At 40.7% G+C, this 25,569-nt stretch overlaps 1 protein-coding gene across 5 annotated transcripts in view; it reads left to right on the top strand.

Annotated features, from left to right (window-relative positions):
* The first annotated feature begins 5,046 nt into the window (after nucleotides 1-5,046).
* Nucleotides 5,047-25,569, top strand: part of ELP3 (elongator acetyltransferase complex subunit 3) — a 111,167-nt gene continuing 90,644 nt past the window's right edge. Inside the window, exons 1-4 of one of the 5 annotated variants that reach the window (XM_085574326.1) lie at nucleotides 5,047-5,130; nucleotides 11,197-11,296; nucleotides 16,657-16,795; nucleotides 20,453-20,523. In XM_085574326.1, coding sequence (XP_085430452.1) covers nucleotides 5,103-5,130; nucleotides 11,197-11,296; nucleotides 16,657-16,795; nucleotides 20,453-20,523 — 338 coding nt within the window. In that variant the 5' untranslated portion in view covers nucleotides 5,047-5,102. Of the gene's footprint in view, nucleotides 5,131-8,800; nucleotides 11,297-16,656; nucleotides 16,796-20,452; nucleotides 20,524-25,569 lie in introns of those variants that run through there. The other 4 variants (XM_085574325.1, XM_085574329.1, XM_085574327.1 and 1 more) reach the window with 4 other exon arrangements.

The following is a 25,569-nucleotide window of genomic DNA, read 5'->3' as shown; positions in this document are numbered from 1 at the left end:
ATTCTCCTTCCCTGCTCCTCCTCCGTGCACTCCCCGGGAATCCCTCCCGCTCCAGGAGGGATTTTTGTCCTTTTGGCAGGAAAATTCAGTTATTTTTTCCCTCCTGGAGTCGGTGTTTTGCTATCACACAGCGCTGAGGGCGCGCTGATCCTCAGCCCCTCAGGCAGATCCCAGCACCGGCGGGAATTTGGGAAGGAGTGCCCGGGAAAAAAACTGGATTTTAACGGGGAAATAGCACGATCCCATTATTGAGAAGTTCACAAATTGTCCCTTTTTAGTCGTTTTTTCCCTCCCGGAGTCGGTGTTCTGTTACCACCCAGCGCTGAGGGGGCGCGGCCGCCTCAGCCCCGCGCGGTTCCCCTCAGGGCGGAATCGCAGAGAAAGCGCGAATTTGGGGAAAACCTGGATTTTAACGGGGAAATAGCACGATCCCACTATTGAGAAGTTCATAATTTGTCCCTTTTTAGTCGTTTTTTTCCTCCAGGAGTCGTTCTTTTCCTATCACCCAGCGCTGAGGGGGCGCGGCCGCCTCAGCCCCGCGTGGTTCCCTCAGGGCGGATCCCAACACCGGCTGGAATTTAGGAACGAGATCCCGGGGAAAAACTGGATTTTAACGGGGAAACAGGATAATCCCCCTACTGGGAAATTCAGAAATTGTCCCTTTTTAGTCGGTTTTCCCCTCATGGAGTCGGTGTTTTGCTACCACGGAGCGCTGAGGGCGCGCTGATCCTCAGCCCCTCAGGGCGGATCCCAGCACCGGAGAGAATTTGGGAACGAGACCCCGGGAAAAAACTGGATTTTTACGGGGAACTAGCACGAGCCCATTATTTAGAAATTCAGGAATTGTCCCTTTTTAGTCGCTTTTCCCCTGCTGGAGTCGGTGTTTTCCTACCACCCAGCGCTGAGGGGGCGCGGCCGCCTCAGCCCCGCGCGGTTCCCCTCAGGGCGGAATCGCAGAGAAAGCGCGAATTTGGGGAAAACCTGGATTTTAACGGGGAAATAGCACGATCCCATTATTTAGAATTTCAGAAATTGTCCCTTTTTAGTCGGTTTTTCCCTCCTGGAGTCGGTGTTTTGCTGCCACCGAGCGCTGAGTGGCGCGACTGCCTCACCCCGCGCGGTTCCCCTCAGGGCTGATCCCAACATCGGCGGGAATTTAGGAAGGAATTCCCGGGGAAAAACTGGATTTTAACGGGGAAATAGCACGATCCCATTATTGAGAAGTTCATAATTTGTCCCTTTTTAGTCGGTTTTTCCTTCCTGGAGTCGGTGTTTTGCTACCACCGAACGCTGAGGGCGCGCTGATCCTCAGCCCCTCAGGGCAGATCCCAGCTCCGGCTGGAATTTAGGAAGGAGTCCCCGGGAAAAACTGGATTTAACGGGGAAACAGGATGATACCCCTACTGGGAATTTCAGAATTTGTCGGTTTTTTGTCGTTTTTTTCCTCCTGGAGTCGGTGTTTTGCTACCACCGAGTGCTGAGGGCGCGCTGATCCTCAGCCCCTCAGGGCGGATCCCAGCACCGGCGGGAATTTGGGAACGAGACCTCGGGGAAAAACTTCAATTTAACGGAGAAATAGCACGATCCCATTATTGAGAAGTTCATAATTTTTCCCTTTTTAGTCGGTTTTTCCCTCCTGGAGTCGGTGTTTTGCTACCACCGTGTGCTGAGGGCGCGCTGATCCTCAGCCCCTCAGGGCGGATCCCAGCTCCGGCGGGAATTTAGGAAGGAGTCCCCGGGAAAAAACTGTATTTTAACGGGGAAATAGCACGAGCCCATTATTTAGAAATTCAGGAATTGTCCCTTTTTAGTCGGTTTTTCCCTCCTGGAGTCGATGTTTTGCTACCACCGAGTGCTGAGGGCGCGCTGATCCTCAGCCCCTCAGGGCGGATCCCAGCACAGTTGGGAATTTGAAAGCGATCCCGAGGAAAAAACGGATTTTAACGGGGAAACAGCACGATCCCAACACTGGGACCTTCAGAATTTGTCCCTTTTCAATCTGCAGCTGTAAGATCAGCTACAAGGATGTTTTTACACCCTGGGAACGCTGTGTCCAGGGACAGGAGGGATGTGGAGCTCCAATAAAGATGAGGAAGGGCCTGGAGCATCTCCCTGGTGTGAAAAACGCCAATCAACTTGGTTTTTAGAATTTTAAAAGTTTAACAATAATAAAATGGTTATAAAACTAATAACACAATTAGAGTAATAAGGTTTAGAGTTAGGACAATTATAAGACAAAAAGGAAAGAATTACGGATATCCGGATGCTCTCGGACACAAAGTCACGAAAAGCATCCCTTGTGAACAAAGGAATAACCTTAAAATCCTTAAATGCCTGTTGCGTATTCATATATCTCATACATGATGCATCAATTCCTTGCAAATTAAGAACTTTTTTGGATTGATTCCCTGATTGATTCTTTGGTTGATTCCTGGATTGATTCCTTGGTTGATTCCTGGATTGATTCCCTGATTGATTCCTTGGTTGATTCCTTGATCGATTCCTTGGTCGATTCCTTGATTGATTCCCTGATTGATTCCTGGATTGATTCCTGGATTGATTCCTTGGTTGATTCCTTGATTGATTTATTGAATGATTCCTTGATTGATTCCCTGATTGATTCCTTGGTTGATTCCTTGGTTGATTCCTGGATCGATTCCTTAATCGATTCCTTGGTTGATTCCTTGATTGATTCCCTGATTGATTCCTTGACTGATTCCCTGATTGATTCCTGGATTGATTCCCTGATTGATTCCTTGGTTGATTCCTTGATTGATTCCTTGATTGAATCCCTGATTAATTCCTTTATTGATTCCTTCATTGATTCCTTGGCTGATTCCCTGATTGACTCCTTGATTGATTCCTTGATTGATTCCCTGATTGATTCCTTGATTGATTCCTGGATTGATTCCCTGATTGATTCCTTGATTTATACCTTGATTGATTCTTTGATTGATTCCCTGATTGATTCCTTGATTGGTTCCCTGATTGATTTATTGATTGATTCCCTGATTGATTCCCTGATCCAGGCGACTCTGCATCCACCCGCCCCCTCAACTTTTCACAAACACAACCAGGGGAACCAGGGGACCCCCCAGAACCCCCCAAATCCCGGGATTTTCCCCCAAAACCCGGGATTTCCCCCCAAAACCCGGGATTTCCCCCCAAAACCCGGGATTTCCCCCCAAATCCCGGGATTTCCCCCAAATCCCGGGATTTCCCCCCAAAGCCCGGGATTTTCCCCCAAAACCCGGGATTTCCCCCAAATCCCGGGATTTCCCCCCAAATCCCGGGATTTCCCCCCAAATCCCGGGATTTCCCCCCAAAACCCGGGATTTCCCCCAAATCCCGGGATTTCCCCCCAAATCCCGGGATTTTCCCCAAATCCCGGGATTTCCCCCCAAAACCCGGGATTTTCCCCCAAAACCCGGGATTTTCCCCCAAAACCCGGGATTTCCCCCCAAATCCCGGGATTTCCCCCCCAAAACCCGGGATTTCCCCCCAAATCCCGGGATTTTCCCCCAAAACCCGGGATTTTCCCCCAAAACCCGGGATTTCCCCCCAAATCCCGGGATTTCCCCCCAAAACCCGGGATTTTCCCCCAAAACCCGGGATTTCCCCCCAAATCCCGGGATTTTCCCCCAAATCCCGGGATTTCCCCCCAAAACCCGGGATTTCCCCCCAAATCCCGGGATTTTCCCCCAAAACCCGGGATTTCCCCCCAAATCCCGGGATTTTCCCCCAAATCCCGGGATTTTCCCCCAAAACCCGGGATTTCCCCCCAAATCCCGGGATTTCCCCCAAAACCCGTGATTTCCCCCCAAATCCCGGGATTTTCCCCCAAAACCCGGGATTTTCCCCCAAAACCCGGGATTTTCCCCCAAAACCCGGGATTTCCCCCCAAATCCCGGGATTTTCCCCCAAATCCCGGGATTTTCCCCCAAAACCCGGGATTTCCCCCCAAATCCCGGGATTTCCCCCAAAACCCGTGATTTCCCCCCAAATCCCGGGATTTTCCCCCAAAACCCGGGATTTTCCCCCAAATCCCGGGATTTCCCCCAAATCCCGGGATTTCCCCCCAAATCCCGGGATTTTCCCCCAAATCCCGGGATTTCCCCCCAAAACCCGGGATTTCCCCCCAAAACCCGGGATTTCCCCCAAATCCCGGGATTTTCCCCCAAAACCCGGGATTTTCCCCCAAATCCCGGGATTTCCCCCCCAAATCCCGGGATTTCCCCCCAAATCCCGGGATTTCCCCCCAAATCCCGGGATTTCCCCCCAAAACCCGGGATTTCCCCCAAATCCCGGGATTTCCCCCCAAAACCCGAGATTTTCCCCCAAATCCCGGGATTTTCCCCCAAAACCCCCAAATCCCGGGATTTCCCCCCAAAACCCGGGATTTCCCCCCAAAACCCGGGATTTTCCCCCAAATCCCGGGATTTCCCCCCAAATCCCGGGATTTTCCCCAAATCCCGGGATTTCCCCCCAAAACCCGGGATTTCCCCCCAAATCCCGGGATTTCCCCCCAAATCCCGGGATTTTCCCCAAATCCCGGGATTTCCCCCCAAATCCCGGGATTTCCCCCCAAAACCCGGGATTTTCCCCCAAATCCCGGGATTTCCCCCCAAATCCCGGGATTTCCCCCCAAATCCCGGGATTTCCCCCCAAAACCCGGGATTTCCCCCCAAATCCCGGGATTTCCCCCAAAACCCGGGATTTTCCCCCAAAACCCGGGATTTTCCCCCAAAACCCGGGATTTCCCCCCAAATCCCGGGATTTCCCCCCCAAAACCCGGGATTTCCCCCAAAACCCGGGATTTCCCCCCAAAACCCGGGATTTCCCCCCAAAACCCGGGATTTTCCCCAAATCCCGGGATTTCCCCCCAAATCCCGGGATTTCCCCCCAAATCCCGGGATTTCCCCCCAAATCCCGGGATTTTCCCCCAAAGCCGGCGGCGCTCCCGGCGCGCTCCGGGCGCCCCCTGCTGGTTGCTATGGAAACCGCGCCCCTTGTGCAGCACGACGCTTTACGGCATTTCGCGACGGCGCGGGCCGGCGCTGCTTTACGGCAGCGCGGCGGCCTAGGCCGCGGGATCCGCCGGGATGAAGCAGAAAAGGAAAAAGGGAGAAGGTAAAAAATTAAAATAAGAATAAATAACGAGACCTGAGCGGCAGCAGCGGGTCCGGGGCAGGGGATGGAGCCGGGCAGCGGCGGCGGTGGGAGCGGCGGGGGCTCGGCCTGGAGGAAAGGAGGCTCGGGGGGGAACCGGGACGGGATGAGGGGAAGCGGCTTCAAAGTGTGCTGAGGGGGAAAAGGAGCGATTTATTGCCTAAAAACGGAACATTTCTGCCCTAAAACGGGGGGATTTATTGCCTAAAAACGGAACATTTCTGCCCTAAAACGGGGGGATTTATTGCCTAAAACGGGGGGATTTATTGCCTAAAAACGGAACATTTCTGCCCTAAAACGGGGGGATTTATTGCCTAAAACGGGGGGATTTATTGCCTAAAAACGGAACATTTCTGCCCTAAAACGGGGGGATTTATTGCCTAAAAACGGAACATTTCTGCCCTAAAACGGGGGGATTTATTGCCTAAAACGGGGGGATTTATTCCCTAAAACGGGGGGATTTATTGCCTAAAACGGGGGGATTTATTGCCTAAAAACGGAACATTTCTGCCCTAAAACGGGGGGATTTATTGCCTAAAAACGGAACATTTCTGCTCTAAAACGGGGGGATTTATTGCCTAAAAACGGAACATTTCTGCCCTAAAACGGGGGGATTTATTGCCTAAAAACGGAACATTTCTGCTCTAAAACGGGGGGATTTATTCCCTAAAACGGGGGGATTTATTCCCTATAACGGGAACATTTCTGCTCTAAAACGGGGGGATTTTTGCCCTGTAACAGGAGGATTTATTCCCTATAACGGGAACATTTCTGCCCTAAAACGGGGGGATTTATTCCCTATAACGGGGGATTTATTCCCTATAACGGGGGGGATTTATTCCCTATAATGGGGGGATTTATTCCCTATAACGGATGGATTTATTCCCTATAACGGATGGATTTATTCCCTATAACGGATGGATTTATTCCCTATAACGGGGGGGATTTATTCCCTATAACGGGGGGGATTTATTCCCTATAATGGGGGGATTTATTCCCTATAACGGATGGATTTATTCCCTATAACGGATGGATTTATTCCCTATAACGGGGGGATTTATTCCCTATAACGGATGGATTTATTCCCTATAACGGATGGATTTATTCCCTATAACGGATGGATTTATTCCCTATAACGGGGGGGATTTATTCCCTATAACGGATGGATTTATTCCCTATAACGGATGGATTTATTCCCTATAACGGGGGGATTTATTCCCTATAACGGGGGGGATTTATTCCCTATAACGGGGGGATTTATTCCCTATAACGGGGGGGATTTATTCCCTATAACGGATGGATTTATTCCCTATAACGGGGGATTTATTCCCTATAACGGGGGGGATTTATTCCCTATAACGGATGGATTTATTCCCTATAACGGATGGATTTATTCCCTATAACGGATGGATTTATTCCCTATAACGGATGGATTTATTCCCTATAACGGGGGATTTATTCCCTATAACGGGGGGGATTTATTCCCTATAACGGATGGATTTATTCCCTATAACGGGGGGGATTTATTCCCTATAACGGATGGATTTATTCCCTATAACGGATGGATTTATTCCCTATAACGGATGGATTTATTCCCTATAATGGATGGATTTATTCCCTATAACGGGGGATTTATTCCCTATAACGGATGGATTTATTCCCTATAACGGATGGATTTATTCCCTATAACGGATGGATTTATTCCCTATAACGGGGGGATTTATTCCCTATAACGGATGGATTTATTCCCTATAACGGGAGGATTTATTCCCTATAACGGGGGATTTATTCCCTATAACGGATGGATTTATTCCCTATAACGGATGGATTTATTCCCTATAACGGGGGATTTATTCCCTATAACGGATGGATTTATTCCCTATAACGGGGGATTTATTCCCTATAACGGGGGATTTATTCCCTATAACGGATGGATTTATTCCCTATAACGGGGGATTTATTCCCTATAACGGGGGGATTTATTCCCTATAACGGATGGATTTATTCCCTATAACGGGGGATTTATTCCCTATAACGGGGGATTTATTCCCTATAACGGATGGATTTATTCCCTATAACGGGGGATTTATTCCCTATAACGGATGGATTTATTCCCTATAACGGGGGGATTTATTCCCTATAACGGATGGATTTATTCCCTATAACGGATGGATTTATTCCCTATAACGGGGGATTTATTCCCTATAACGGATGGATTTATTCCCTATAACGGGGGATTTATTCCCTATAACGGGGGGGATTTATTCCCTATAACGGGGGGATTTATTCCCTATAACGGATGGATTTATTCCCTATAACGGGGGGGATTTATTCCCTATAACGGATGGATTTATTCCCTATAACGGATGGATTTATTCCCTATAACGGGGGATTTATTCCCTATAACGGGGGGGATTTATTCCCTATAACGGATGGATTTATTCCCTATAACGGATGGATTTATTCCCTATAACGGGGGGGATTTATTCCCTATAACGGATGGATTTATTCCCTATAACGGGGGATTTATTCCCTATAACGGATGGATTTATTCCCTATAACGGGGGGGATTTATTCCCTATAACGGGGGATTTATTCCCTATAACGGATGGATTTATTCCCTATAACGGGGGATTTATTCCCTATAACGGATGGATTTATTCCCTATAACGGGGGGATTTATTCCCTATAACGGATGGATTTATTCCCTATAACGGGGAGGATTTATTCCCTATAACGGATGGATTTATTCCCTATAACGGATGGATTTATTCCCTATAACGGATGGATTTATTCCCTATAACGGGGGGGATTTATTCCCTATAACGGGGGGGATTTATTCCCTATAACGGATGGATTTATTCCCTATAACGGGGGGGATTTATTCCCTATAACGGATGGATTTATTCCCTATAACGGATGGATTTATTCCCTATAACGGGGGGGATTTATTCCCTATAACGGATGGATTTATTCCCTATAACGGATGGATTTATTCCCTATAACGGGGGGGATTTATTCCCTATAACGGGGGATTTATTCCCTATAACGGGGGGGATTTATTCCCTATAACGGGGGATTTATTCCCTATAACGGATGGATTTATTCCCTATAACGGGGGGGATTTATTCCCTATAACGGGGGATTTATTCCCTATAACGGGGGGGATTTATTCCCTATAACGGATGGATTTATTCCCTATAACGGGGGATTTATTCCCTATAACGGATGGATTTATTCCCTATAACGGATGGATTTATTCCCTATAACGGATGGATTTATTCCCTATAACGGATGGATTTATTCCCTATAACGGGGGATTTATTCCCTATAACGGGGGGGATTTATTCCCTATAACGGATGGATTTATTCCCTATAACGGGGGATTTATTCCCTATAACGGATGGATTTATTCCCTATAACGGGGGATTTATTCCCTATAACGGATGGATTTATTCCCTATAACGGATGGATTTATTCCCTATAACGGATGGATTTATTCCCTATAACGGGGGATTTATTCCCTATAACGGATGGATTTATTCCCTATAACGGGGGGGATTTATTCCCTATAACGGGGGATTTATTCCCTATAACGGGGGATTTATTCCCTATAACGGGGGGGATTTATTCCCTATAACGGATGGATTTATTCCCTATAACGGGGGGATTTATTCCCTATAACGGATGGATTTATTCCCTATAACGGATGGATTTATTCCCTATAACGGGGGGGATTTATTCCCTATAACGGATGGATTTATTCCCTATAACGGGGGGGATTTATTCCCTATAACGGGGGGATTTATTCCCTATAACGGGGGGATTTTCTCTTTTTTTTCCCATTTTCCCCTTCCCCCATTTTTTCCCCATTTTTTCCCCATTTTTTCCCCATTTTTTCCCCATTTTTTCCCCATTTTCCCTGTTTTTGCCCATTTTTGCCCGTTTTCACGTGTTTTCACCCCGTTTTTGCCACAGGGGAGCGCAGCCAGGCGGAGCTGAGGGTCATGGCCATCGCTGACATAAACCAGCCGGGAAATCTCTAATTTTCCCCGTTTTTTCCCCATTTTTTCCCCATTTTTCCCCATTCTTTCTCAGTTTTTCGCCGTTTTTCGCCGTTTTCGCCCATTTTTGCCCGTTTTCAGGTGTTTTCACCCCGTTTTTTCCGCAGGGGAGCGCAGCCAGGCGGAGCTGAAGGTCATGGCCATCGCTGACATAAACCAGCCGGGAAATCTCCGATTTTTCCCCCGTTTTTCCCCATTTTTCCCCATTTTTCCCCATTCTTTCCCCGTTTTTTCCCATTTTTTCCCCATTTTTCCCCATTTTCACCCCGTTTTTTCCGCAGGGGAGCGCAGCCAGGCGGAGCTGAAGGTCATGGCCATCGCTGACATAAACCAGCCGGGAAATCTCCGAGTTTTCCCCATTTTTTCCCCATTTTTCCCCATTTTTTTGCCGTTTTTCGCCGTTTTTCCCCGTTTTCGCCCATTTTTGCCCGTTTTCACGTGTTTTCACCCCGTTTTTTCCGCAGGGGAGCGCAGCCAGGCGGAGCTGAAGGTCATGGCCATCGCTGACATAAACCAGCCAGGAAATCTCCGATTTTCCCCCATTTTTTCCCCATTTTTCCCCATTTTTCCCCATTCTTTCCCCGTTTTTTCCCATTTTTTCCCCATTTTTCCTCATTTTCACCCCGTTTTTTCCGCAGGGGAGTGCAGCCAGGCGGAGCTGAGGGTCATGGCCATCGCTGACATAAACCAGCCGGGAAATCTCAGTTTTTTCCCCATTGTTTCCCCGTTTTTCCCCCGTTTTTCCCCATTTTTTCGCCGTTTTTCCCCGTTTTTCGCCGTTTTTGCCCATTTTTGCCCGTTTTCAGGTGTTTTCACCCCGTTTTTTCCGCAGGGGAGCGCAGCCAGGCGGAGCTGAAGGTCATGGCCATCGCTGACATAAACCAGCCGGGAAATCTCAGTTTTTTCCCCATTGTTTCCCCGTTTTTCCCCCGTTTTTCCCCATTTTTTCGCCGTTTTTCCCCGTTTTTCGCCGTTTTTGCCCATTTTTGCCCGTTTTCAGGTGTTTTCACCCCGTTTTTTCCGCAGGGGAGCGCAGCCAGGCGGAGCTGAAGGTCATGGCCATCGCTGACATAAACCAGCCGGGAAATCTCAGTTTTTTCCCCATTGTTTCCCCGTTTTTCCCCCGTTTTTCCCCATTTTTTCGCCGTTTTTCCCCGTTTTTCGCCGTTTTTGCCCATTTTTGCCCGTTTTCAGGTGTTTTCACCCCGTTTTTTCCGCAGGGGAGCGCAGCCAGGCGGAGCTGAAGGTCATGGCCATCGCTGACATAAACCAGCCGGGAAATCTCCGATTTTTCCCCATTGTTTCCCCGTTTTTCCCCGTTTTTCCCCATTTTTTCGCCGTTTTTCCCCGTTTTTCCCCATTTTTGCCCATTTTTGCCCGTTTTCACGTGTTTTCACCCCGTTTTTGCCACAGGGGAGCGCAGCCAGGCGGAGCTGAAGTTCATGGCCATCGCTGACATAAACCAGCCGGGAAATCTCCGATTTTTCCCCATTTTTTCCCCATTTTTCCCCATTTTTTCGCCGTTTTTCCCCGTTTTTTCCCATTTTTGCCCATTTTTGCCCGTTTTCACGTGTTTTCACCCCGTTTTTTCCGCAGGGGAGCGCAGCCAGGCGGAGCTGAAGGTCATGGCCATCACTGACATAAACCAGCCGGGAAATCTCCGATTTTTCCCCATTTTTTCCCCATTTTTTCCCTGTTTTTCCCCATTCTTTCCCCGTTTTTTCCCATTTTTCCCCATTTTTGCCCGTTTTCACGTGTTTTCACCCCGTTTTTTCCGCAGGGGAGCGCAGCCAGGCGGAGCTGAAGGTCATGGCCATCGCTGACATAAACCAGCCGGGAAATCTCCGATTTTTCCCCATTGTTTCCCCGTTTTTCCCCATTTTTTCGCCGTTTTTCCCCGTTTTTCCCCATTTTTGCCCATTTTTGCCCGTTTTCACGTGTTTTCACCCCGTTTTTTCCGCAGGGGAGCGCAGCCAGGCGGAGCTGAAGGTCATGGCCATCGCTGACATCATCCAGCAGCTGCTGGACGCGCAGCGCCAGGGGAAGGACGTGGACGTGAACAGGTCGGTGCCGCCGCTCCCGTTTCTTCCCTTTTTCACCCCAATTCTCACCCCGACCCGCCAAAATCCCCAAATTTGGTGATTTTGGATTTTTGTGATGATTTTGTTGGGTTTTTTTTGTGATTTTGGGGGTTTTTTTGGATTTTTTTTGGATTTTTTTGGTGATTTTGGGGGTTTTTCGGTGATTTGGGGAGGTGATTTGAGTGATTTTTTTGTTAATTTTGGGTGGTTTTGGGTGATTCGAATTTTTTTATGATTTTGAAACTTTTTTTTATGATTTTGGGGACTTTTTTGTGATGTCGGTGGTTTTTTTGGTAATTTGGGGAGGTTTTTGGTGATTTTAGGTGTTTTTTTTGGTGATTTTGGGGTTTTTTTTTTGTATTTTTGGGTGGCTTTCGGTGATTCGAATTTTTTTATGATTTTGAAACTTTTTTTGAGGATTTTAGGGGCTTTTTTGTGATTTTGGTGGTTTTTTTGGTAATTTGGGGAGGTTTTTGGTGATTCTAGGTTGTTTTTTTGGTGATTTGGGGGTTTTTTTTGTGATTTTGGGTGGCTTTCAGTGATTCGAATTTTTTTATGATTTTGGAACTTTTTCTGAGGATTTTGGGGACTTTTTTGTGATTTCGGTATTTTTTTTGGTAATTTGGGGAGGTTTTTGGTGATTCTAGGTGTTTTTTTTGGTGATTTTGGGGTTTTTTTTGGTGATTTTGGGTGGCTTTCGGTGATTCAATTTTTTTTATGATTTTGGAACTTTTTCTGAGGATTTTGGGGACTTTTTTGTGATTTCGGTGGTGTTTTTGGTAATTTGGGGAGGTTTTTGGTGATTTTAGGTGGTTGTTTGGTGATTTTGGGGTGTTTTTTTTGGTGATTTTGGATGGTTTTTGGTGATTCGATTTTTTTACGATTTTGGAAGTTTTTTTGATGATTTTAGGGGCTTTTTTGTGATTTCGGTGGTTTTTTTGGTGGTTTGGGGAGTATGTTTTTGTGATTTGGGCTTTTTTTATGATTTTGGGAGGTTTTTTGGATGATTCATGGAATTTTTTGGTGATTTTGGGGTTTTTTTGTGATTTTGGGGGGTTTTCTGGTGATTTGGGGATGTAATTTGGGTGATTTTTTTGTTAATTTTGGGTGGTTTTCAGTGATTCAAATTTTTTTACGATTTTGGAAGTTTTTTTGATGATTTTAGGGGCTTTTTTGTGATTTCTGTGGTTTTTTTGGTGGTTTGGGGAGTATTTTTTTGTGATTTGGGCTTTTTTATGATTTTGGGAGGTTTTTTGGTGATTTGGGGTGTTTTTTGGATGATTCATGGAATTTTTTGGTGATTTTGGATTTTTTTGATGATTTTGGGGTTTTTTTGTGATTTTGGGGATTTTTTTGGATGATTTTGGGACGTAATTTGGGTGATTTTTTTGTTAATTTTGGGTGGTTTTCAGTGATTCAAATTTTTTTAAGATGTTGAAACTTTTTTGATGATTTTAGGGGCTTTTTTGTGATTTCGGTGGTTTTTTTGGTGGTTTGGGGAGTATTTTTTTGTGATTTGGGCTTTTTTATTGATTTTGGGAGGTTTTTTTGTGATTTGGGGTGTTTTTTGGATGATTCATGGAATTTTTTGGTGATTTTGGGTTTTTTTGGTGATTTTGGGGTTTTTTTTGTGATTTTGGGGATTTTTTTGGATGATTTTGGGATTTTTTTGGATGATTTGGGGACGTAATTTGGGTGATTTTTTTGTTAATTTTGGGTGGTTTTCGGTGATTCGATTTTTTTACGATTTTGGAAGTTTTTTTGATGATTTTAGGGGCTTTTTTGTGATTTCTGTGGTTTTTTTGGTGGTTTGGGGAGTTTTTTTTTGTGATTTGGGCTTTTTTTATGATTTTGGGAGTTTTTTTTGTGATTTGGGGTGTTTTTTGGATGATTAATGGAATTTTTTGGTGATTTTGGGTTTTTTTGGTGATTTTGGGGTTTTTTTTGTGATTTTGGGGGGTTTTTTGGATGATTTTGGGACGTAATTTGGGTGATTTTTTTTGTTAATTTTGGGTGGTTTTCAGTGATTCAAATTTTTTTATGATGTTGAAACTTTTTTGATGATTTTAGGGGCTTTTTTGTGATTTCGGTGGGTTTTTTTGGTGGTTTGGGGAGTATTTTTTTGTGATTTGGGCTTTTTTTATGATTTTGGGAGGTTTTTTGGTGATTTGGGGTGTTTTTTGGATGATTCATGGGATTTTTTGGTGATTTTGGGTTTTTTTGGAAACTTAGGTGTTTTTTGATGATTTGGAGTGTTTCTTCGGGTGATTTTGGGTGGTTTTTTGGTGATTTTGTGGTTTTTTTGGTGATTTGGGCGGGTTTTCTTGAGATTTGGGTGATTTTTTAATGATTTTGTCAATTTTGCTGATTTTTTTGTTATTTTTGGGTGTTTTTTGGTGATTTGGAGAGGTTTTTTTGATGATTTTTGGAGGTTTTTTGGTGATTTGGAGAGGTTTTTTGATGATTTTGTCACTTTTTTGTTGATTTTTTTTCTTTATTTTGGGTGGTTTTTGGTGATTTGATTTTTTAATGATTTTGGGGACTTTTTTGTGATTTTGCTGGGTTTTTGGGAAATTTGGGGTTGTTTTTTGGTGATTTGTGGAGGTTTTTTGTGATTTTTGTGGCTTTTTTTGTTATTTGGTGGATTTTTTGTGATTTGGGGAGGTTTTTTGCTAATTTTGGTGTTTTTTTGTTGATTTTGGGTGGTTTTTGTCAATTTTGGGTGGGTTTTGTGTGATTTCGGGGGTTTTTTGGTGATTGGGGTTTTTTGTGATTTTTGTTGGTTTTTTGGTAATGTTGCGTGTTTTTTGTTCATTTTGGGTGTTTTTTGATTATTTTAAATGTTTTTGTGATTTTTGGGGTTTTTTTTTGTGATTTGGGGAGGGTTTTTTATGATATGGGGAGTTTTTTTGGTGAGTTTGGGCTTTTTTGGTGATTTCAGGCGGTTTTTGTTTATTTGGGGATTTTTTTTTTTTGATCTGGGGAGTTTTTTTGGTGATTTTTGTGGGTTTTTTTATGATTTGGGGGTGGTTTTTCTCATGATTTTGTGTGGTTTTTGATTTTGCTTATTTTTTTATGATTTTGGGTGGTTTTTTTGTGATTTTGGGTGTTTTTTTTGTGATTTTGGGACTTTTTGGTGATTTGGGGAGGTTTTTTGGTGATTTGGGGAAGTTTTTTGGCAATTTCAGGGTTTTTTGTGATTTTGTGTGTTTTTTGGTAATTCGGGGAGGTATTTTGTGATTTTGGATATTTTTTGGTAATTTGGGCGGGGTTGGTAATTTTTTGTGGTTTTTTTGTGTTTTGGGGTTTTTTTTGGTGTTTTTGGTGGTTTTTTGTGATCTTGGGTGTTTTTTTGGGGATTTGGGGAGGTTTTTTTGGTGATACTGGGGTTTTTTTAATGATTTTGGCTTTTTTAATGATTTTGGCTGTTTTTTATGCTTTGGGTTTTTTTAATTATTTGGGTTGATTTTTGATTATTTTGGGTTTTTTATGATTTTGGTTGGTTTTTTACTGATTTTGGTTAGTTTTTAACGATTTTATGTGGTTTTTTTTCCCATTTTTCCTATTTTTTCCCTATTTTTCCTATTTTTTCAAGTATTTCACACATTTTTTTTCATTCCCCTGTCCCTTCACCCTCCCTGTGTTTTTTGTGCCGATTTCTCTGCTTTTTGCTGATTTTGGTTAGTTTTTTACCAATTTTATGTGTTTTTCTTCCCATTTTCATTATTTTTTTCTCGATTTTTCCTATTTTTTCCCTATTTTTCCTATTTTTTCAAGTATTTCACACATTTTTTTTCATTCCCCTGTCCCTTCACCCTCCCTGTGTTTTTTGTGCCGATTTCTCTGCTTTTTTGCTGATTTTGGTTAGTTTTTTACCAATTTTATGTGTTTTTCTTCCCATTTTCATTATTTTTTTCCCGATTTTTCCTATTTTTTCAACAATTTCACACATTTTTTCCATTCCCCTGTCCCTTCACAATCCCTGTGTTTTCCGTGCCGATTTCTCTGCTTTTTGCTGATTTTGGTTGCTTTTTTAAGATTTTGGTTGTTTTTTTACCAATTTTATGTGGCTTTTTCCCTGTTTTCATTATTTTTCTCACGATTTTTCATATTTTTTCGACAATTTCACCCATTTTTCCCATTCCCCCGTCCCTTCCCAGTCCCTGTGTTTCCGTGCCAATTTCTCATTTTCCCCCCGATTTTTCCCATTTTTTCCACAATTTCACCCATTTTGTTTCCATTTCCCCGTCCCTTCCCAGTCCCTGTGTTTCCGTGCCGATTTCTCTGCTTTTTTTGCTGATTTTGGTTAGTTTTTTAGCAATTTTATGTGTTTTTTCCCTATTTTCCCTATTTTTCCATCTATTCCACACATTTTTAAATTCCCCCGTCCCTTCACTCTCCCTGTGTTTCCGTGCCGATTTTTCTGTTTTTCACCAATTTTGGTTAACTTTTTCCCAATTTTACGTGTTTTTTCCCCCCATTTTCCCAACAATCTCCCCCATTTTATTTCCACCCCGTCCCCTCCCAGTCCCCGGTGTTTTTTGTGCCGATTTCTCTGTTTTTCACCAATTTCGTGTAGTTTTTTCCCAATTTTACGTGTTTTTTCCCCCCATTTTCCCAACAATCTCCCCCATTTTATTTCCACCCCCGTCCCCTCCCAGTCCCCGGTGTTTTTTGTGCCGATTCGTGTTTTTCACCAATTTTGGTTAGTTTTTTACCAATTTTACGTGGTTTTTTTCCCTATTTTCCCAATTTTTCCAACTATCTCACCCATTTTATTTCCATCCCCTGTCCCTTCACTCTCCCTGTGTTTTTGTGCCGATTTCTCTGTTTTTCACCGATTTTGGTTACTTTTTTCCCCCATTTTATTTCCACCCCGTCCCCTCCCAGTCCCTGGTGTTTTTGGTGCCGATTTCTGTTTTTCACCAATTTTGGTTAGTTTTTCCCCCCATTTCCCCAACAATCTCCCCCATTTTATTTCCACCCCGTCCCCTCCCAATTCCCTTTGTTTTTTTGTGCCGATTTCTGTTTTTCACCGATTTTGGTTCGTTTATTCCCCCATTTTATTTCCACCCCGTCCCCTCCCAATCCCCGGTGTTTTTTGTGCCGATTTATGTTTTTCACCAATTTTGGTTACTTTTTTCCCCCCATTTTATTTCCACCCCGTCCCCTCCCAATCCCCGGTGTTTTTTGTGCCGATTTCTGTTTTTCACCGATTTCGGTTACTTTTTTCCCCCCATTTCCCCAACAATCTCCCCCATTTTATTATTAACATTTATTATTAACATTTATGATGTTTTTTGGGCTGATTTCTGTGTTTTCCCCGTGGCTGCTCTCCGCAGGCTGCGCAGCGCGGCGGCGGCGCGCCTGGGGCTGCGCTCGCAGCCGCGCCGGGTGGAGCTGCTGGCCGCGGTGCCGCCGGCGCAGCGGGACCTGCTGCTGCCCCTCCTCAGGGCCAAGCCCGTCCGGACGGCCAGCGGGGTCAGAAAATCCCTTTTTCCCCAATTTTCACCCCAAAATCCCGCGGGAATCGCCCCAAAAGGCGGCGCGGAACTGGCAGGGACGACCAGGGAAAAGGCCTTGGGGTGTGGGGTTTGGGGTGTGGGGTTTGGGGTTTTTGGGGTTTGGGGTTTGGGGTTTTTGGGGTTTGGGGTTTGGGGTTTTTGGGGTTTCGGGTGTTTGGGGTTTGGGGTTTTGGGGTTTGGGGTTTTTGGGGTTTGGGGTTTGGGGTTTTGGGGTTTGGGGTTTTTGGGGTTTGGGGTTTGGGGTTTTGGGGTTTGGGGTTTGGGGTTTTTGGGGTTTGGGGTTTTTGGGGTTTGGGGTTTGGGGTTTGGGATTTTTGGGGTTTTGGGGTTTGGGGTTTGGGGTTTGGGGTTTTTGGGGTTTGGGGTTTGGGGTTTTTGGGGTTTGGGGTTTTTGGGGTTTGGGGTTTTTGGGGTTTGGGATTTGGGGTGTTTGGGGTTTGGGGTTTGGGGTTTGGGGTGTTTGGGGTTTGGAGTTTTTGGGGTTTGGGGTTTGGGGTTTTTGGGGTTTTTGGGGTTTGGGGTTTGGGGTGTTTGGGGTTTGGGGTTTGGGGTTTGGGGTTTTTGGGGTTTGGGATTTGGGGTTTGGGGGGTTTGGGGTTTTTGGGGTTTTTGGGGTTTCGGGTGTTTGGGGTTTGGGGTTTTGGGGTTTGGGGGGTTTGGGGTTTGGGGTTTTTGGGGTTTGGGGTTTTTGGGGTATGGATTTGGGGTTTGGGGTTTGGGGTTTGGGGTTTGGGGTTTGGGGTTTTTGGGGTTTGGGGTTTGGGGTTTTTGGGGTTTTTGGGGTTTGGGGTTTGGGGTTTGGGGTTTGGGATTTGGGATTTGGGGTTTGGGATTTGGGATTTGGGGTTTGGGGTTTTTGGGGTTTGGGGTTTTTGGGGTGTGGGGTGTGGGGTTTGGGGTTTTTGGGGTTTGGGGTTTTTGGGGTTTGGAGTTTTTGGGGTTTGGGGTTTGGGGTTTGGGGTTTTTGGGGTTTGGGATTTTTCAGATTTGAGATTTGGGGTTTGTGATGTTTGGGATTTGGGATTTTTGGGGTTTGGGGTTTTGTATTTGGGGTTTCGGGTTTTTGGGGTTTGGGGTTTGGGATTTGGGGTTTGGGGTTTTTGGGGTTTGGGATTTTTCAGATTTGAGATTTGGGGTTTGTGATTTTTGGGATTTGGGATTTTTGGGGTTTGGGGTTTTGTGTTTGGGGTTTGGGGTTTGGGGTTTTTGGGGTTTTTGGGGTTTGGGGAGTGGGGTTTGGGGTTTGGGGTTTGGGATTTGGGGTTTGGGGGTTTTGGGGTTTGGGGTTTTTGGGGTTTGGGGTGTTTGGGATTTGGGGTTTGGGGTTTTTGGGGTTTGGGGTTTTTGGGGTTTGGGGTTTTTGGGGTTTGGGGTTTGGGATTTGGGGTGTTTGGGGTTTTTGGGGTTTGGGGTTTTTGAGATTTGGGGTTTGGGGTTTTTGGGGTTTGGGGTTTTTGGGGTTTGGGGTTTGGGGTTTGGGGTTTTTGGGGTTTGGGGTTTGGGATTTGGGGTTTGGGGTTTTTGGGGTTTGGGGTTTTTGAGATTTGGGGTTTGGGGTTTTTGGGGTTTGGGATTTTTGGGGTTTGGGGTTTGGGGTTTTTGGGGTTTGGGGTTTGGGGTTTGGGATTTGGGATTTGGGGTTTGGGGTTTGGGGTTTGGAATTTGGGGTTTCGGGTTTGGGATGTTTGGGATTTGGGATTTTTCAGATTTGAGATTTGGGGTTTGTGATTTTTGGGATTTGGGATTTTTGGGGTTTGGGGTTTTGTATTTGGGGTTTGGGGTTTTTGGGGTTTGGGGTTTGGGATTTGGGGTTTGCGGTTTGGGATTTTTGGGATTTGGCATTTGGGATTTTTGGGATTTGGGATTTTTGGGATTTGAGGTCATTCCACCCCAAAATACGCCCCGAGGGGAGAGGGGATTGTGGTGGGTCCCGCTGGGGCTCTGCAGCAGACGGGTTAATTCAGTTTATTGTGGGTCAGCTCAGCCTGAGTATCCCCCAAATTTGTGCTGAAATCACCCAATTTGGTAAATCAGACTTAATTTTTTATATCAGACCCCAATTTGTACTGAAATTATCTAAATCTGCATGTCAGGCCCCAATTTATACTGAAATAATAACCAAAATCTGCATATCTGACCCAATTTGTACTGAAACCACCCAATTTTTTATATCAGACCGAATTCTTTATATCAGACCCCAATTTATACTGAAATAATCTAAATCTGCATATCAGAGCCAAAATTATACTGAAATCATCTAATTTTTTTTTAATCAGGCCTAATTTTTTATATCAGACCCCAGTTTATACTGAAATAACCAAAATCTGCATATCTGACCCAAATTTGTACTGAAATAACTTAAATCTGCATATCTGACCCCAATTTCCCTGGGAATTCCCGAGCCAATTCCACCAATTTCCCCGGAATTTTGGGAATTCCCGAGCCAATTCCTCCAATTTCCCTGGAATTTTGGGAATTCCTGATCTAATTCCTCCAATTTCCCTGGAATTTTGGGAATTCCCGATCTAATTCCTCCAATTTCCCTGGAATTTTGGGAATTCCCGATCTAATTCCTCCAATTTCCCTGGAATTTTGGGAATTCCCGAGCCAATTCCTCCAATTTCCCTGGAATTTTGGGAATTCCCGAGCCAATTCCTCCAATTTCCCTGGAATTTTGGGAATTCCCGAGCCAATTCCACCAATTTCTGTGGAATTTTGGGAATTCCCGAGCCAATTCCACCAATTTCCCTGGAATTTTGGGAATTCCTGAGCCAATTCCACCAATTTCCCCGGAATTTTGGGAATTCCTGATCTAATTCCTCCAATTTCCCTGGAATTTTGGGAATTCCCGATCTAATTCCTCCAATTTCCCTGGAATTTTGGGAATTCCCGAGCCAATTCCTCCAATTTCCCTGGAATTTTGGGAATTCCTGATCTAATTCCTCCAATTTCCCTGGAATTTTGGGAATTCCCGATCTAATTCCTCCAATTTCCCTGGAATTTTGGGAATTCCCGAGCCAATTCCTCCAATTTCCCTGGAATTTTGGGAATTCCCGAGCCAATTCCTCCAATTTCCCTGGAATTTTGGGAATTCCCGAGCCAATTCCTCCAATTTCCCTGGAATTTTGGGAATCCCTGATCTAATTCCTCCAATTTCCCTGGAATTTTGGGAATCCCCGAGGTAATTCCACCAATTTCCCCGGAATTTTGGGAATTCCTGATCTAATTCCTCCAATTTCCCTGGAATTTTGGGAATTCCCAAGCCAATTCCACCAATTTCCCTGGAATTTTGGGAATTCCTGAGCCAATTCCTCCAATTTCCCTGGAATTTTGGGAATTCCCGAGCCAATTCCACCAATTTCTGTGGAATTTTGGGAATTCCCAAGCCAATTCCTCCAATTTCTGTGGAATTTTGGGAATTCCCGAGCCAATTCCTCCAATTTCCCTGGAATTTTGGGAATTCCCGAGCCAATTCCTCCAATTTCCCTGGAATTTTGGGAATTCCTGAGCCAATTCCACAAATTAACCTGGAATTTTGGGAATTCCTGATCTAATTCCTCCAATTTCCCTGGAATTTTGGGAATTCCCGAGCCAATTCCCGGTTTTCCGGCAGGTGGCCGTGGTGGCCGTGATGTGCAAACCCCACCGCTGCCCCCACATCAACTTCACCGGCAACATCTGCGTGTGAGTAGGGATTAAATTCCATTTTCTAGGTCAAAATTCAGTTTATTCCTTCCCCCAAAATCCCCAAAAATTCAATTTATTCCTTCCTCTAAAATCCCCAAAAATTCAATTTATTCCTGCCATGAAAATCCCCAAAAATTCGATTTATTCCTTCCATTAAAATCCCCAAAAATTCAATTTATTCCTTCCACTATAATCCCAAAAAATTCAATTTATTCCTTCCATTAAAATCCCCAAAAATTCAATTTATTCCTTCCATTAAAATCCCCCAAAATTCAATTTATTCTTTTCATTAAAATCCCCAAAAATTCAATTTATTCCTTCCTCCAAAATCCCCAAAATTCAATTTATTCCTTCCATTAAATACCCCAAATATATCAATTTATTCCTTCCCCTAAAATCCCCAAAATTCCATTTATTCCTTTCATTATAATCCCAAAAAATTCAAATTATTCCTTCCAATAAAATCCCCAAAAATTCAAATTATTCCTTCCATTAAAAACCCCAAAAATTCAATTTATTCCTTACCCTAAAATCCCCAAATAATGTAATTTATTCCTTCCATGAAAATCCCCAAAAATTCAATTTATTCCTTCCACTAAAATCCCCAAAAATTCAATTTATTCCTTCCATTAAAATCACCAAAAATTCAATTTAATCCTTCCATTAAAATCCCCAAAAATTCAATTTATTCCTTCCTCCAAAATACCCCAAAATTCAATTTATTCCTTCCATTAAAATCCCCAAAAATTCAAATTATTCCTTCCTTTAAAATCCCCAAAAATTCAATTTATTCCTTTCACTAAAATCCCCCAAAATTCAATTTATTCCTTCCATTAAAATCCCCCAAAAATTCAATTAATTCCTTCCCCTAAAATCCCCAAAAATTCAATTTATTCCTTCCATTAAAATCCCCCAAAAATTCAATTAATTCCTTCCACTAAAATCCCCAAAAATTCAATTTATTCCTTTCATTTTTATCCCAAAAAATTCAAATTATTCCTTCCATTAAAATCACCAAAAATTTAATTTATTTCTTCCTTTAAAATCCCCAAAAATTCAATTTAATCCTTCCATTAAAATCCCCAAAAATTCAATTTATTCCTTCCCCTAAAATCCCCCAAAAATTCAATTAATTCCTTCCACTAAAATCCCCAAAAATTCAATTTAATCCTTCCTCCAAAATCCCCAAAAATTCAATTTATTCCTTCCAATAAAATCCCCAAAAATTCAATTTATTCCTTCCCTTAAAATCCCCAAAAATTCAATTTATTCCTTCCCTTAAAATCCCCCAAAATTCAATTTATTCCTTCCATTAAAATCCCCAAAAATTGAATTTATTCCTTTCACTAAAATCACCCAAAATTCAGTTTATTCCTTCCATTAAAATCCCCAAAAATTCAATTTATTCCTTCCACTAAAATCCCCAAAAATTAAATTTATTCCTTTCACTAAAATCCCCAAAAATTTAATTTATTCCTTCCTTTAAAATCCCCAAAAATTCAATTTATTCCTTCCCCTAAAATCCCCAAAAATTCAATTTATTCCTTTCACTAAAATCCCCAAAATTCAATTTATTCCTTCCATTAAAATCCCCAAATAATTTAATCTATACCTTCCATTAAAAACCCCAAAAAATCAATTTATTCCTTCCACTAAAATCCCCAAAAATTCAATTTATTCCTTCCATTAAAATCCCCAAATAATTCAATTTATTCCTTCCATTAAATCCCCAAAAATTCAATTTATTCCTTCCACTGAAATCCCCAAAAATTCAATTTATTCCTTTCACTAAATACCCCAAATATTTCAATTTATTCCTTCCTTTAAAATCCCAAATAATTCAATTTATTCCTTCCTTTAAAATCCCCAAAAATTCAATTTATTCCTTCCATTAAAATACCCCAAAAATTCAATTTATTCCTTCCCCTAAAATCCCCAAAAAATTCAATTTATTCCTTCCACTAAAATCCCCAAATAATTCAATTTATTCCTTCCACTAAAATCCCGAAATAATGTAATTTATTCCTTTCATTAAAATCCCCAAAAATTCAATTTATTCCTTTCACTAAAATCCCCAAAAATTCAATTTATTCCTTCCTTTAAAATCCCCAAAAATTCAATTTAATCCTTCCATGAAAATCCCCAAAAATTCAATTTATTCCTTCCATTAAAATCCCCAAAAATTGAATTTATTCCTTCCCCTAAAATCCCCCAAAATTCAATTTATTCCTTCCATTAAAATCCCCAAAAATTCAATTTATTCCTTCCATTAAAAACCCCAAAAATTCAATTTATTCCTTTCACTATAATCCCCAAAATATCAATTTATTCCTTTCACTAAAATCCCCAAAAATTCAATTTAATCCTTCCATTAAAATCCCCAAAAATTCAATTTATTCCTTCCTCCAAAATCCCCCAAAATTCAATTTATTCCTTCCATTAAAATCCCCCAAAAATTCAATTTATTCCTTTCATTATAATCCCAAAAAATTCAAATTATTCCTTCCATTAAAATCCCCAAAAATTCAAATTATTCCTTCCATTAAAATCACCCAAAATTTAATTTATTTCTTCCTTTAAAATCCCCAAAAATTCAATTTATTCCTTCCTCTAAAATCCCCAAATAATTCAATTTATTCCTTCCATTAAAATCCCCAAAAATTGAATTTATTCCTTCCTTTAAAATCCCGAAAAAATTCAATTTATTCCTTCCATTAAAATCCCCCAAAAATTCAATTAATTCCTTCCACTAAAATCCCCAAATATTCAATTTATTCCTTTCATTATAATCCCAAAAAATTCAATTTATTCCTTCCATTAAAATCCCCAAAAATTCAATTTATTCCTTTCACTAAAATCCCCCAAAATTCAATTTATTCCTTCCATTAAAATCCCCAAAAATTCAATTTATTCCTTCCAATAAAATCCCCAAAAATTCAATTTAATCCTTCCATTAAAATCCCCCAAAAATTCAATTTATTCCTTCCTTTAAAATCCCCAAAAATTCAATTAATTCCTTCCATTAAAATCCCCCAAAAATTCAATTAATTCCTTCCACTAAAATCCCCCAAAAATTCAATTAATTCCTTCCACTAAAATCCCAAAAAATTCAAATTATTCCTTCCAATAAAATCCCCAAAAATTCAAATTATTCTTTCCATTAAAATCCCCAAAAATTCAATTTATTCCTTTCATTATAATCCCAAAAAATTCAAATTATTCCTTCCAATAAAATCCCCAAAAATTCAAATTATTCCTTCCATTAAAATCACCAAAAATTTAATTTATTTCTTCCTTTAAAATCCCCAAAAATTCAATTTATTCCTTCCACTAAAATCCCCAAAAATTCAATTTATTCCTTCCACTAAAATCTCAAAAAAATTCATTTATTCCATTCATTAAAATCACAAAAAAAATACAAATATAAAAAAAACCCAGATTTTTTCACCATCAAAATGTTAAAATTTCCTAAATTTCTGGAAAAATTGATGGGTGAAATCCCAAAATTTTAAATAATAACACATCCCTAAACTCAGGGAAAAAATACAGATTTTTTATCATAAAAATGTTAAAATTCCCTGAATTTCTGAAAAAAAATCTGAATAAAATTCTGAATAAAAAAATCTGAACAAAAATCTGAAAAAATCCTAATTTTCCATTAAAATGTTAAAATTCCCTGAATTTCTGGAAAAAACTCTGAATAAAATTCTGAAGAAAAAAAATTTGAAGAAATTGTGAAAAAATCCTGATTTTCCAGCAAAATGTTAAAATCTACTAAAATTCTGAAAAAAAATCTGAATAAAATATCTGAAAAAAATCTGAAAAAAATTCTGAAAAAAATTCCAATTTTCCACCAAAATGTTAAAATTCCCTAAAATTCTGAAAAAATTCTGATAAAAAATCTGAATAAAAAAAATCTGAAAAAAATTTCCGATTTTCCTTTAAAATGTTAAAATTCCATAAAATCCTGAAAAAAATTCTGTAAAAAAATCCCAATTTTCCACATTTTCTGGGATTTTGATTCCAGCAAATCTCAGGCCTGAGATGGTGTTAAATTCATTAAAATGAATTAAAATTAAAATAAAATGAATTTAAATTAATATGAATTAAAATTTAAATAAAAATGAATTAAATTAAAATGATTGAACTTTAATTGAAATAAATTTAAATTAAATTGAAATGAAGGAAATTTAAAATTAAAATGGCTTAAAGTTATATTAAAATGAATTAAAATTAAAATAAAAATTAATTAAAATTAAATTAATTAAAATTTAAATAAAAATGAATTAAAATAAAAATTAAAATGATTTAATATTAAATTATAATTAAAATTTCAAAAAATGTATTAAAATTAAATTAAAATTAATTAAAATTTAGATTAAAATGAATTAAAATTAAAGTTATTTAAATTCAATTAAAATAAATTTAAATTACATTCAAATGAATTTAAATTAAAATTAATTAAAATTAAAATGAACTAAAGTTAAATTAACATGAATTTAAATGAAAATTTATTTTAATAAAAATTAAAATAAAAATGAATTAACACTAAAATGACTAAACTAAAACGAATTTAAATAAAAACTATTTTAAATTAAAATTATTTTAAATTAAATTATAAAGAATTAAAAATGAAATGAATTGAAATTGAATTAAAATGAATTTAAATTAAATTATAATGACTTCAAATTAAAATGAATTTAAATTAAAGCAAATTACAATTAAAATTAAAGTGAATTAAAATTAAATTATAATGAATTAAAATTAAAATGAATTGAAATTAAAATGGATTTAAATTGAATTATGATGACTTCAAGTTAAAAGGAATTTAAATTAATGTGAATTAAAATTAAAATTAAAACAAATTAAAATTATAACAAATTATAATTAAAATTAAAATGAGTTAAAATTAAAATGAATTAAAATGAATTTAAAGTGATTAAAATGAATGTATATTAAATTGTAATGACTTACAATTAAAATAAATTTAAATTAAAGGGAATTTAAGTTAAAATTAAAGGGAGTTAAAATTAAAGTGAATTA

This window comes from Lonchura striata, chromosome 3 (genome assembly GCF_050655825.1).
Source record: "Lonchura striata isolate lonStrDom1 chromosome 3, ASM5065582v1, whole genome shotgun sequence".
NCBI classification, from domain to species: Eukaryota; Metazoa; Chordata; class Aves; order Passeriformes; family Estrildidae; genus Lonchura; species Lonchura striata.
The sequence above is the reverse complement of the archived record's forward strand: the minus strand, read 5'-3'. Positions and strand labels throughout refer to the sequence as shown.